The sequence below is a fragment of the Leptodactylus fuscus genome, chromosome 3, assembly GCF_031893055.1.
Source record: "Leptodactylus fuscus isolate aLepFus1 chromosome 3, aLepFus1.hap2, whole genome shotgun sequence".
Classification (NCBI taxonomy): Eukaryota; Metazoa; Chordata; class Amphibia; order Anura; family Leptodactylidae; genus Leptodactylus; species Leptodactylus fuscus.
This window is the reverse complement of record NC_134267.1, coordinates 96,716,537-96,729,823: the sequence shown is the minus strand read 5'-3', so window position 1 is coordinate 96,729,823 and position 13,287 is coordinate 96,716,537. Positions and strand designations below refer to the sequence as shown.

The following is a 13,287-nucleotide window of genomic DNA, read 5'->3' as shown; positions in this document are numbered from 1 at the left end:
AGAGTAGGGAGCAAATAAGTTTTATAAAGATAATCCTAGATATTCCCATATATAACTTAAATGGCACCTGAGGTTTTCATGAAAAGTTGAACTATCTACAGTCCAGCACACTTGTGGACCCCCATTCTTGTGATGAGTGGGGTGCCAAATGTCAGACCTCTCTACCAGTCAGACACTTATCATCTATCCTATGTATAGGGGTTAAGTTTCAATCTTGGGCCAACTCCTTTAAAGTCATTTTCTGTCATGGTGGTGACCAGGAAAGATGAAAAACTGTAATGTAAGTTAGTATATTAGTAAAAGTATACTGTTATAGGAATCTGTGTTTATTAAACTGCACAACTGTACATATTTTCTATCTAGTATATTGTACTTTTATGTAAACATATTTCTGAATGTAGCCATGCAAACCAGAATGACCACATCTATTCTCTATATCGTGGGCTTCATTCTGAGGACTAGTAGAGGTTAGGCATTATAGCATGTCACACATTTGTGTCCTGTTCAGAGTTTACCTCTTTATGTAGGACATGTTAGTAGATCTTTATGTTTAAACCCCCATGTCATCTACAGGTTTCTCTTTAGTCCAGATTCGTCTTCATGTAGTTGTGTGTTTGTACCATTATACATTGTATTCCTGTTCATTGGCTGTCGTTTCTTACATTAAATGTTTCACCAAGGTAATTTTTAAAAATATTTTGTTTTGTTTGTGTATTGATTATGTGTCCTTTATGTGTACTTGTGTCCCACAGAAACTATTACCCAGAACAAGAGGGATGCGCACTGGACTGAGTGATGCTCTTGAGGTGCTCAGATTGTACTATAAGTACCAATATGTTCATCTTAATCACCATCACATTTTTCCACTTTTCAGTTGACTTCATTTATTTGTTTATTTTTTATGTCCCATGATGTGCAGAAATCTTTAGTTTAATTTGTTTTATTTATTCATATACTTTTATTTTCCTCATCCATTTTCATATAGAACTCAGATGAGATACAGAACATAGTGGAAGAGAAAAAGCAGGCAGATTGTGACTATACAGATACCGTGGTCAAGGAGGACATCAAAGCTGGAATAAATGGCGATATTGAACACCATAAGGATGTCAATGAGCAGAATGCAGAAGTTAAAAATGTGGATAAAAATGACACTCATTCGGTGTCTTCATATGATAGCAGTAGCGAAAGTGAGAATGAAGAGGTAGAATACAAAGCTGAAAGTAGAGCTTCTGATCATATTATACTGGAAGAGTGTGAAGAAAGTGTAGAAGATGTGAAGGAAGTTGAACCAGTTGAGGAATCTCAGATAAGTGAAGACCATACTGTGACTTTAACAGTTACAGAAATACAAGAAAAGACTGAAGTTATATCCCAGGAAATTACAGTTAGTACTTTTGAAAGTGAAGAGAAAGTTGAAGAAGAGCATCATGTTCTCAAAGTGGAGCAAAGCAAAATTAATGGCGATGTTTCTCACATCGATGTTGATGCTTCTGCCAAAATAATTTGTTGTTCTGAGGTAAATTGGTTTAACAGAATGGGCGTTTCAGTATATACCTATCCATTCTGTTACTCGGTATTACCACTGTCCTTTTATAAAAATCTTTCTTTTCTTAAGGATGATTTGATGGCTGCTATCAAAAAGGCATACTAGTAAATATGGCTTCTATCTCTACTCGCTACAAATCTTTACACTTCCATAAATTTATTATACCATATTTTCTTTACCACGTTTAATTGCACCATCATTTTCCATCTTTTATGTTACACATTTGGATCTTGTTGTGTCTTCCAAATGTTCTGTGCTGTATATGTGGACCTGTGAATATACTACTTTGTTAGTCTAATATATGTATCTAATAACAACTAATGGTGTGGCCTCTTAGAATTCCTATCCTTCTGTATTTCATCTATTTCCTACCCTCATTATTACAATAACTTGCACTGATATCACTAAATTCTTCAGATTACTCATGTCACCCAAGATATAGAAGTCACTTGTTAAAAAAAGTTAGAATATAAAGTCTTTTGTTGTTAGAAATCAACTAAATGTTATAGCTGTCCTCCTGGGTTTACATTAAGATTTAGCATTAACACTATCTAAGGATCAATTTTATAAAGCGCAAGTAAATACACCGCTCATTAAAGTTTGTATGATTTTGAAATTGAAGGAGGTAAAAGGATTATCTAGAATATTTTAGTATTGCGTCAGGAGGCCAGGGAAGTTGAAAAATAGAGAAAAAAAAAAAAATAATCCCCTGTCCTGGTTCTCCGTTGTCCCCATGTAACAGGGACTTCTGCTGGAAAAGCCCCAGGGAACCACAGGAGCGGACAGTGCCTGGAACTTTTTTTTTTTTTCACCTGCTTGGCTACTTGATGCAATATTATAATTTCGTGGACAAGCCCTTTAATGGAATAATAAGGGAATTTAAAATAGAGCACCACTATCAAATTGATCGGGATGCAATATCCAGTACCTTTACTCCTGTTTGCCGCTGCGTCTCCTTTAGGGTGCATTCACACGATGTCTTTTGGCACGTAATGTGCCACGTAGACACCGCGGGATCTTTTGTGGGCCGTATACGCTCCCATTGTTTTCAATGGGAGCCAGTACTGTTACGCGGTGCTATTTTGCGGCCGTGATTTTGCGGCGGCTGCAAAATAGTGCCGTGTATACGATACCGGCTCCCATTGAAAACAATGGGAGCGTATACGGCCCGCAAAAGATCCCGCGGCGTCTACGTGGCACATTACGTGCCAAAAGACATCGTGTGAATGCACCCTTAATGTTCACTAAGCGCAGCTTTGTACTTATAACAAAGGTCTTATACTTGTAAGGTCCATTTACTTTATTGGACAGTGCTGTAGTGAACTGTAAGAAGGCCCTTCTGACAGGTGAACGGTTGAGGCGCTGAGACTATCACCCGCACAGTTCTAATGTTGCTGATCTAGCCAAGTATTGGCCACCAATTTTCCCAGATCGTTCCTTTTAAAGGAAAAATGTCAAATGACCTTTTGTTTAATCATGTTTTTATTTAGAAACCTATATTTTAAATTTTAGGTGGTAGTGATTTAAATTTTCTATGTTATTATGCATATTTGAAAATTAATTCTAAAAATCTTTCAATTCCAATAGTCTGTCACTTCTTATTTCCTGGAGGTGAACCATGGGCCATAAATTCAATAGCTTGGGCATGCTCTATGACCTTTGCAGTTAGATGAGTAGATACGATATGAAATCGCCAATTGTGACTGATGGATTCAGCGTCTTATCATATACATGATAGCTGTGGTCATCAGTGTTCTAAGTGAGGGGGCTACTGCAAAGAAACACAAAATAGAAAGTAGTAATGTTTAAAGGGATTCTACCACTAAACCAAGATTTTTTTCTAATTACCACATCGGAATAGCCTTAAGAAAGGCTATTTGTCTCTTACCTTTTAGATGTGGTCTCCGCGGCGCCATTCCTTAGAAATACTGGTTTTAACCGGTATGCAAATGAGTTCTCCGCAGCAATGAGGGCGGGCCCCAGCGCTCAAACGGCGATGAGGGCGTCCCCACTGCTGCCAAAGAGCTCACTCCAGCTACACCTCCATCTTCAGCTGCAACCGGCCGGCGGCCATTTGTGGGAGCCCACTCCTGCTCTTGTAGTTCAATACAGGAGCGTACTGCGCAGGCGCCAGAAGTTGGACCGACAGAAGAGGAGGGGTTGCAGCTGAAGATGGAGGTGTCGCTGGAGTGAGCTCTCAGGCAGCAGTGGGGACACCCCCATCGCCGTTTGAATGCTGGGGCCCGCCCTCATTGCTGCGGAGAACTCATTTGCATACCGGTTAAAACCGGTATTTCTAAGGAACGGCGCCATGGAGACCACGTCTAAAGGTAAGAGAAGAATAGCCTTTCTTAAGGCTATTCCGATGTGGTAATTAGAAAAAATCTTGGTTTAGTGGTAGATTCCCTTTAACATTAAACATGATTTTAAAAATGGGTAATTTTCTGGTGACACTTTCCCATTAAAAATTTGATCATGTACAGTACTTTATCTTGAAGACCTCATTAACTAAACCTTATACAGTGGGGCAAAAAAGTATTTAGTCAGTCACCAATAGTTCAAGTTCCACCACTTAAAAAGATGAGAGGCGTCTGTAATTTACATCATAGGTAGACCTCAACTATGAGAGACAAAATGAGAAACAAATCCAGAAACGTAGCTGGGTCTTTCAACATGACAATCATCCAAAGCACACCGCCAGGGCAACGAAGGAGTGGCTTTGTAAGAAGCATTTCAAGGTCCTGGAGTGACCTAGCCAGTCTCCAGATCTCAACCCTATAGAAAACCTCTGGACGGAGTTGAAAGTCCGTGTTGCCAAGCGACAGCCCCAAAACATCACTGCTCTAGAGGAGATCTGCATGGAGGAATGGGCCAACATACCAACAACAGTGTGTGCCAACCTTGTGAAGACTTACAGAAAACGTTTGACCTCTGTCATTGCCAACAAAGGATATAGAACAAAGTATTGAGATGAAATTTTGTTACTGACCAAATACTTATTTTCCACCATAATTTGCAAATAAATTCTTACAAAATCAGACAATGTGATTTTCTGGATTTGTTGTCTCATTTTGTCTCTCATAGTTGAGGTCTACCTATGATGTAAATTACAGACGCCTCTCATCTTTTTAAGTGGGGGAACTTGCACTATTGGTGACTGACTAAATACTTTTTTGCCCCACTGTAAATCTATCTTTATTGTCTACCCAGGTTAATGAGAACGGTTAGCCAACTCTTTTCTTTCTTGTATATGTGTTTCTCCACTAATTTTAGCGCAGTTGGAATTTTTTATGGTAATGCGGCTGTCTGATGTTGAATGGGTAGTCTTAGACTTGGATAGATAAGCAGGGGCTGCCCACCTGACAGCAGAGAGCCTCCTAAGCATTTTCGGTGCTGAAATGAACTATACTGATTGCTCAGAAGTGGTGGGAGCTAAAGGGATTCCATCAGAATCAGGAAAGTGTCGACCATTAAAGGACTCAAAGGGTTACAGCTGTCAGAGATGGTGGAAGGTTTTCTTTAAAGAAGAACTACTTGGAATTTTCATCCCTAATTACCTTTGTGTGTAAGATTTCTGTGCTTGTTTCTCTCTAGCCTCCAGTGGTGAAAACAGAGATGGTCACCATTTCTGATGCCACTCAAAGGACTGAAATTTCAACAAAAGAAGTCCCAATAGTTCAAACCGAGACAAAAACCATTACCTTCGAATCTGCTCAGGTAGAGTTTCTCTATTATAACAGTAATATCTTTACTTTTGGGATGCTGAAAACAAAGCAGTGGTTTTCTTAAACTAACCTCTTTTTGAAGAAAAATTACACTCTTGATGTGTTGAGCTTAACCTCTTTACCTATGGAAATGATCATTTGTTCATAAGGAAACAAATGGTTTTATCTTTGCTCCATATGTCTTCATTACCGCAGAAACCTGGAGATATTTATATTTATGAATCTGCAGCAAGAAGACATACGATTTATGTCTGTAGCCTTGTCCATGCAGGTTACTTCACCATTTCTAAAAGCAAATGATTGTCAATTGAAGCGGTCGACAGGTAATTGAATAAATAGCGTGATACATCATTAAACTAGATGGGAAGCTGTATTATTCGAGGAGCTGCTTGATACACTCTCACGTATTTGTAAAGAGCATCACTGTATATATTTTCCATGATTTAAGGTAATGTATTGGTCCTATAAATAAAAAGCCCTTTTTTTGCTACAGCGTGCCAAAGTTTCAGCTCCTAACAAACGCTGGGTATGCATTATTAATAATGCAGAAATAATAAATGACATTCAGTATATAGGACAGGACATGTAGCCTGTGGTTGCTTAGGAACAACACTGATTATATTTTATTTTAACAGATATAAAGGTAATAATTCTTTTCGCCTTGCCTTTGGTTTATGTTTAGTTTACTGGGCTGAATAAAATGATTGTAGGTGCGTAGGTATACCTGTCATCCTTATTTCCATGGGAGTGTATGTATGCGTCTACATCTGTGTGTGTAAAGTATATTATTATATCAAGGTCCAACTCCTATGATTTTGTTGATTGAATTCTAACATAACAGGAAGAGCTCTCAATGTATTTAATAATCCATTGTCAGATTAGCAAACACTAGCTATAGTGACATCCTCCCAGGAGCATTGATATCAAGCACAGAGGTGTGGTTATGAAATGCTCTATCATTTGTTATATAACACATGGTTTTTATAGGTATCCTTATCGTATTGCTCATTGTATCATCTTTATATAATTCAGGCATGCTCAGTAAGTACAATTCAATTACATTAATGAGAAATACAACCTATGCCAGTGTTATCCCAGGGTGTCCACATGGTTGAAATTTCTCCACTGTATTATTCAGAGTGGCAGTAAGAAACTCCAGGCACTTAACATCTTTGATACGAGCAAGTAGAGAAGGGGGGTTGGCTACTGTTCCAGTGACGAGCTATAAGGGACTTAGCTGCAGTACAAATATATAAAAACAGCAAGGAAGCGTGTTTACCCAGGGGCCTGGGAGGTAAGTTGAGATAAACCAGAGGGTCCAGGGGGACAGCGTGAGGGAAGATTGTATCCATCATGAACTTCACCTCCAGCCAAAATTTATGGAATTTCTAATCTCCCCTGAAACTCAGAATAGGATTTTTGGTCTATTTAAATTTAAAACTGGAAAATTTGAAGGTTTACTATAAAACATTGATTTTAGGGTTTGGGTTTTTTTTGTTTTTTTTTTTCTCTGTAATACACGCGGAAATTATACTACCAGCTCCTACAAACTTACCTGTTATGATCTAAAAATGTCTGTGTGTTTTTGAAGACTATTTTCTTTCTTGTGTATTCATGCTGTTTTTTTTCCTCATGAAGCTGGATGGTGCTGGAGATAGTGAGCCTGGAATTTTACTGAGTGCTCAGACAATCACATCTGATTCCGTTCTAACCACCACAACAACACACATCACCAAGGTAAAAGGGACCTCATATCATTGTATGCTTGCCTGTGACCAATAAACTCTGTTGGTTGCTTTGTGTTCTTATGGAGTCTGTACTATGCAGTACTGATAGCTAGTTTATAGACCCCTCTCCTAGATGTTACATGTATTTCACAAGTAACTTCTAAACAGACCAACATCTATAACCATTGTCACTGTGCATCACTTTTTTCATCTGAAGAAAGAAAACAAACTTTTGTGTTACAGTGTCTGGCCAATTAAAGAGTCTTTAAATATGGCTGGATAAAAGGCCTTTGATCAAATTTGCTTAATTATTTCCCAGAGAACATTGCCTGTACACCTCAATACGTCAGCTGGCATCTCCACAAGGGCACAAATCCGTTCCCCACCAAGAACATAGTTTTGACCAGTCACATTGAAAAACAAATTGTTGTAGTTTTTAAAACTTATAAAACTGTTACATTTTGTTGTATTATTGTAATTATGTGATTTTTGCTGCTGTATCATACATACTAAATTTCTTTATTTTTTAGACTGGAAAAGGTGGAATATCTGAAACAAGAATTGAAAAACGTATTGTCATCAGTGGAGATGCGGACATTGACCATGATGAGGTAAACTGAGTGTTAAATAGAGTAGGTAGTTATGTACTTATTTGTTAGTTTTTGAGTCATAGAAAGGGCAGACTTAGAAGCCATTGATTATGGTGCCAGTTAGATCACATTTTTGTGATTGTAGCAGCTTTCAGCTGTCTTAGTTCTACTCACAATATTTTTGGGTGGATGCTATAAGGTGCTGTATATCTCGCTGTAAGACAATGAGTGATTTTTACCTTCCTTTATACAAAATTGGAATACAGTAGTCCCAATCAGAATGGAAGCTTTTCCTGACTTTAGGACAAATAAAACTATTATACAACAGACTCCAGGTGCTGAAGTACTTAAAAATATAGAGGGCACACTACATCTGCCACATAGTCTCTTAGGTTATTTAGGAAAATAGAGGGAGAAGCATAATTTCACTGCCCAACAACAGACAGCTGTAGTAACATCTCTATCTGTCTATGTGATGCAGGGCTGATGCATCATGGAATTAATGGCAAAGCAAAGAGTACTATAAACCAAGATGCAGTCTGATTAGGAGGTGAGGAGAAGCTGGATTACAGGAATATGAAGGCAGCATACACTTAGTCTGGAGAGCTACACACAGTTAAGTGATAGACGTAGGGATGAAACAAAGTTCTTTTAGGGCGGGTTCACATCTGTGCCCGTGCGCGCTTTATGGGCTAGTTCACATGGTCACAGAGGGGGTGGATTATGGCGCGTAATCCACGTCATAATCCGCCCCCTCACAATGGTGGTCTATGCCAGGCTACTTTTTTCCGTGAGTGGCATGTTGCAACTCCGCAGTCGGCCCATTCATTTGAGCCTACTCTGGAGGGGGAAGCCGTGACTGTCGGAAGCCGTGACAGGCGGGTTTTGGCCCGAGACTGACGCGGTTTCCCCATGTCACTCTCGGTGCCAAAATCTGCCTTTGCGCTCCCTGTGTGAACTTACCCTAAGCAATCCTGCTGGGTTTCCATCTTCTGCCCCGAGAAACTGGACAGGGGACGGAAACCTGGCAGTCAGTTTTCAAACTCATTCAAGTGAATGGGTTTGAAAAGTGAGCGCTCGTGAGCATTTTGTACCTGTCCGCAGCGAAACATTTTTTGTTGTTGTTGTTTCACCAGACACAAAGTCCTTCAAAAGACGAAAAGACGGACGTGCACAGGCACACATGTGAACCCACCATTACTGGAGTGCTTCTTTAACAGATAATAGTTGCAATGAGTTTAAAGTTATGCTTTCCTTATCTGTATACAAATATTTACCAATTTGAGAATAGAAAAAATTCTATTGGAGTGTGTTATATACCAACTAACATCTGACTTTGTTCACATTGTTGCTTTCCCATTAATCCAAGCACGATTTTGGACATTGTGTTGTCTGATTGGCGAGACGTAATGTAATAACAAGATGATACAAAATTTATGTTGTTAATAGATGGAAAAGTCTACCTCTTATTACATTCTAGAATGGTATCAAGACTGAATGCACCACAAAATAGTAAAAATAATACTATAGCCCACCCCTCATAAAAACAGGTTTGACAAATGTTATACAAATACAATTATTCTTTCTGTTGCTTTACATTCATTTTTTTTTATTTAAAAAAAAAAACGAAAAGAAATTAACTTGAGTTACGACACTTACTTTTGTATGATTATTTTCATAGGCATTAGCACAAGCAATAAAGGAAGCCAAAGAGCAACACCCTGACATGTCTATAACTCGTGTGGTAGTGCACAAGGAGACTGAGGTGGCTGAAGAAGGTGAAGAAGATTAATCACACGGTAAGTCGCAAAACCCCTTTATTGTCCACTATTCGGTTTTTAGGTCCAAAATTTTGAGCTAGTTAACTGAAAAATATATCTTTATAGCAGGGATAGGGAACATTTTTTGTATAATGTACAGTGTGTTATGCAGTGTTGAAAGATTCTGGACCCCTAAATGAAAATCGTATAATGGGATCTATGTCTGTAACGCAGAATGTAGAATAAGAATAGAATTCAGGACTACACTCTTTTCTTACACAGCACTACTGCCTACTCCACAATACTTTACACAAGACTGTTCCTGCATACTTTACTCAGAACTGCAACCTGTAGGACCTGTGTAAAGCATCAAAGGAGAAGAAGTAGGTTTATCTTTATAGCCAGAACATCCATACCGATAGGTAAACCCCAGGCCTCATACCCTGTGCCATGGTAATACTAACAGAGATTGGGCTGGGAGGAAGCTGGCAGCGTTAAAACTAGCAAGGGATAACTCCATTGAGAACGTCTGGAAACTAGAACTGGTGTCAGTTCAGGGAACAAATTGGTCTGCTGCTTCCCGAACTTGGTGCCACTAGTATCTGAACGTTCTCTTTAAAGAGGACCTTTCATCACCTTCAAGAAGTCTAGTTCTTTATACATCCCCAGCCCTTCTGATATTACAGAGCTTAAATAGCACATCAGACACCACAACTAACTTCACTTGTTGATTGGGAGCCATGGAGGCTAGAAAATCAATTCAATTGTCCCGGAATCAGTGGAACGGCAAGAACATGAATTGCTGGAGGTGGTGAAAGGTCCTCTTTAACTTGTTAGTCTGCTTATTTCCTGTCTAGATGTGTTGCCTCTGCCTGCTTTCTCCAAGTCTAGTCTCTGCCATTCCGGGTAGATATGGCACTCATGCCAACCTCTGCTTTATATGGTAGCTGTGTTTTTTCTGACGAATGTAATCCTGGCAGGACGTAGGTTTTTAATTGCATATAGACTGTTACAGCTAATACAGATCTGAAACCTGTTATTATAAATTTTACTCCATTTGTTCTTTAAAAAAAAAAAAACAATTTTTTTCCAGCACTGTGGGTCTTATACAGTAAATCTTTTGTTCCATGTGTCTTCTGTAGCCTGGTTGTTTTCCCATACAGTGCAGACTTCACAGTCACATTTTCAATTAAATCTGTCAGAAATGCTGTCCGATTGCTCAGTCTGTACCATTATTATGGTTCTCTTAAGGACTTCTAAATAGTCATGTAAGCTGGATTCCTCAAGAGGAATTGATGCAAACTACAGACAAATTCTCTAAGACTTCTCTTTGAATGAAACAGAACAGATTGTGGTAAATATGAAAATAATCAGACAACAAATGATAAAGGGAGCAACCTTTTAATAAAGATCTATTAGAAAAATGGGTCTTCTTTTTTTAGACTAAAATGAGTGCAATGCATTAATGATAAAATGAATCCAATGGTGTTCGGAATAGCTTTTAATGGGAAATGCTTGCATATTTGTGTGTTCTGATGGCAGCTACATTTGTGATTTAAAGCAGGGTAAGGAACTAGAGGAAGTATTTTACTTTGAAAACTGAAAACAAATGGCTACAACATGCGATCAGCATGTTTGTCACAACACTGTTCTTAAAGAGAGCCTGTCAGGTCTAAAATGCCTCCCTAAGCAACAATAGTGCTGTGAGGGGACCTATTTTAGGAGCAGAAACTAGTTGATGAAGCAATGCAGATTTATTAAACTTTTTATACAAATTGTCCTGCAAGTGCACTGATATTGGAACCTGATTTGCCTATAGAATGATGTGATGGAAGCTGAGGCCGAAAATACAAATCAGTGGATTCTGCCTCAATATCTGCCTCAGAAATCAGGATGTGGAAAAAATAAATATCCTGCTCTTGTCGCTTATTCCAGAGATCAGCAATGGGAAGCCAATGAGCCAGAATATGAAGAGGAATCTTAGGTGGAAGCCCGCCTGGATTCCTCTTAATTTACCAACAGCTGATTGAGTCTTTAACACATCTTGGCATGCCATCCATCAGGTTTATAATGGTTTCTGAAGAATGTAATGCCCTGCTAAATGCATCTGGGAACATAAATCATCAATATTGGCTGCTGGCATATCTCTTTGCAAATGACATATGATGTCCCAGGTGTGATGAATAGGAAACAAGCCCGGAGACTCTGAAGGCCATGTAGTTCATTTAGGCCATGTAGGCTGCTTCCAGTGGCACAAGCAACATATGGTCTGATTTGGGACAGTCAGAGAGGGGTTCTTTCTTGAAGACCACACGTACCAACAGAGTGAAGTAGAATGGAGCAACCCTACAATTTTATTCCCAAAAAAGGACACATAAGAGAGCCTACTACACAAAAAAACCTCAGTCCAAATCCAAAAATAGCCCCCAATGAGGTCACAAAGGGGTGTAAGCCACAACAACTAATACCCAGGCATAAACAGGCACACCTCTTCCTTCAGTCTCCCTCAGGACACGGGATCTTCTGTCTGCCTCCTTTTGGGTGCTGGCCTTAACTAAGCCACCAAACGGGACAATTCCAGAAGTGTTTGATTCTCTCATCTGTCTCTAGCCATGGGTGGGGTGGCCAGATAGACAGGGTCCAGTCATGTGATATATGTTCCATGGTCATGTGATGATCACACGGGTGCAGAGGTCGTTATGGTCACAGTACAGTAATCAGACATCTGCCTGGTAACGAGCTGTGCACCTGTGTGTACATCACATGACCATGGTCAGAGTTTTATCCACTAGAAGTAACAGAATGAATGACAGCAAGCAGAGATCTAGAAAACTGTGAGGAATTAATACAGAAAGTATATTGGAAAATTATAGAACTTTTTATTATCCACACAATGACATCTGTCTCTCAATATTGGTCTGAAAGTGGCCAACCCCTTTAAGCACGCAGTCTCCAGACCAATCTCTGGCTATCACTGCATCCAATTAAAAAGCAGAACTCATCGCTGAAGAGGATAGACGCTCATTTCAGCCTCCATTTCTGTTTTGCTTTGCACCTTGATAACTTTTGAGAGCAGTGGTGTGAGTATAAATTGCTGTTTGGGCACAGAAGGCAATGAGTGCAATGTGGTTTCTGGTGGACAGATTTAGCCAGTTTGTTTTTTGGAGTGGAATGCCCTGACATGTAAAGCCATTTTGGAAACTACACCCTAAAGGAATTTATCCATGGATATAAAGAACATTTTAAACCCCCAAATGTTGCTATAATTTATTTTCCAGAAAAGAATACACAGCTGATGGTCAAAGGTGACACTGGTAATTTTTCCAGGAATATGTCATTTCGGTGTGTAATATGTTGTTTATTAGCTTGTCAGACGGCAACACTTCAAAAGGTGTTGTGTCCAGGATACCCACTTAACAGTTTTTGGAGTGTGTGTCTCTGCTGACGTAAGCTGAGCACAATATATTGGGCACTGAAATGGCGTATCTCTGCAAAAATTACAATTTTCACTTTTCATTATACGCTGCACATTCATGTCTGAAATTTAAATTAATTAAACGCTCAAGGGTTAAAAATACTTGCTATGCCACTTGATAAATACCTTGAGGGGTGTAGTTACCAAAATGGGGTCACATGTCTGCGGATTCGACTTAACTGGCGATTCGGGAACTCTGTAAAAGTGACATGATGTCCAAAAACCAAACTACGCTCCTTCCCTGCTGTGCCCAAACAGCAGTTTATAACCACATATGGCACTGAGCCACATATGACATATTCTGGCTACAACAGCAAAGGAGCACTATGTGCTTTTGGAGCGCAGATTTAGATTAATGGTTTTTGGACATTGTGTCAGATTTGCAGAGACCCTAAAATTGTTCCTTGAAAATGGGATCACTTCTTGGGGAATTCCAATTTACTCGCAAAAACATGGTTTCC

The 13,287-nt window shown here is 39.3% G+C and overlaps 1 protein-coding gene across 17 annotated transcripts in view; it reads left to right on the top strand.

Moving 5' to 3' along the window:
• Nucleotides 1–9,390, top strand: part of EPB41L2 (erythrocyte membrane protein band 4.1 like 2) — a 135,689-nt gene extending 126,299 nt beyond the window's left edge. For 12 of the 17 annotated variants that reach the window (XM_075268031.1, XM_075268033.1, XM_075268034.1 and 9 more), the window contains 6 exons: nucleotides 753–806; nucleotides 986–1,519; nucleotides 5,144–5,266; nucleotides 6,913–7,011; nucleotides 7,532–7,612; nucleotides 9,273–9,390. In XM_075268031.1, the coding sequence (XP_075124132.1) occupies nucleotides 753–806; nucleotides 986–1,519; nucleotides 5,144–5,266; nucleotides 6,913–7,011; nucleotides 7,532–7,612; nucleotides 9,273–9,383 (1,002 nt within the window). In that variant the 3' untranslated portion in view covers nucleotides 9,384–9,390. The remainder of the gene's footprint in view (nucleotides 1–752; nucleotides 807–985; nucleotides 1,520–5,143; nucleotides 5,267–6,912; nucleotides 7,012–7,531; nucleotides 7,613–9,272) is intronic. The other 5 variants (XM_075268035.1, XM_075268032.1, XM_075268045.1 and 2 more) reach the window with 3 other exon arrangements.
• The last annotated feature ends 3,897 nt before the right edge of the window (nucleotides 9,391–13,287 follow it).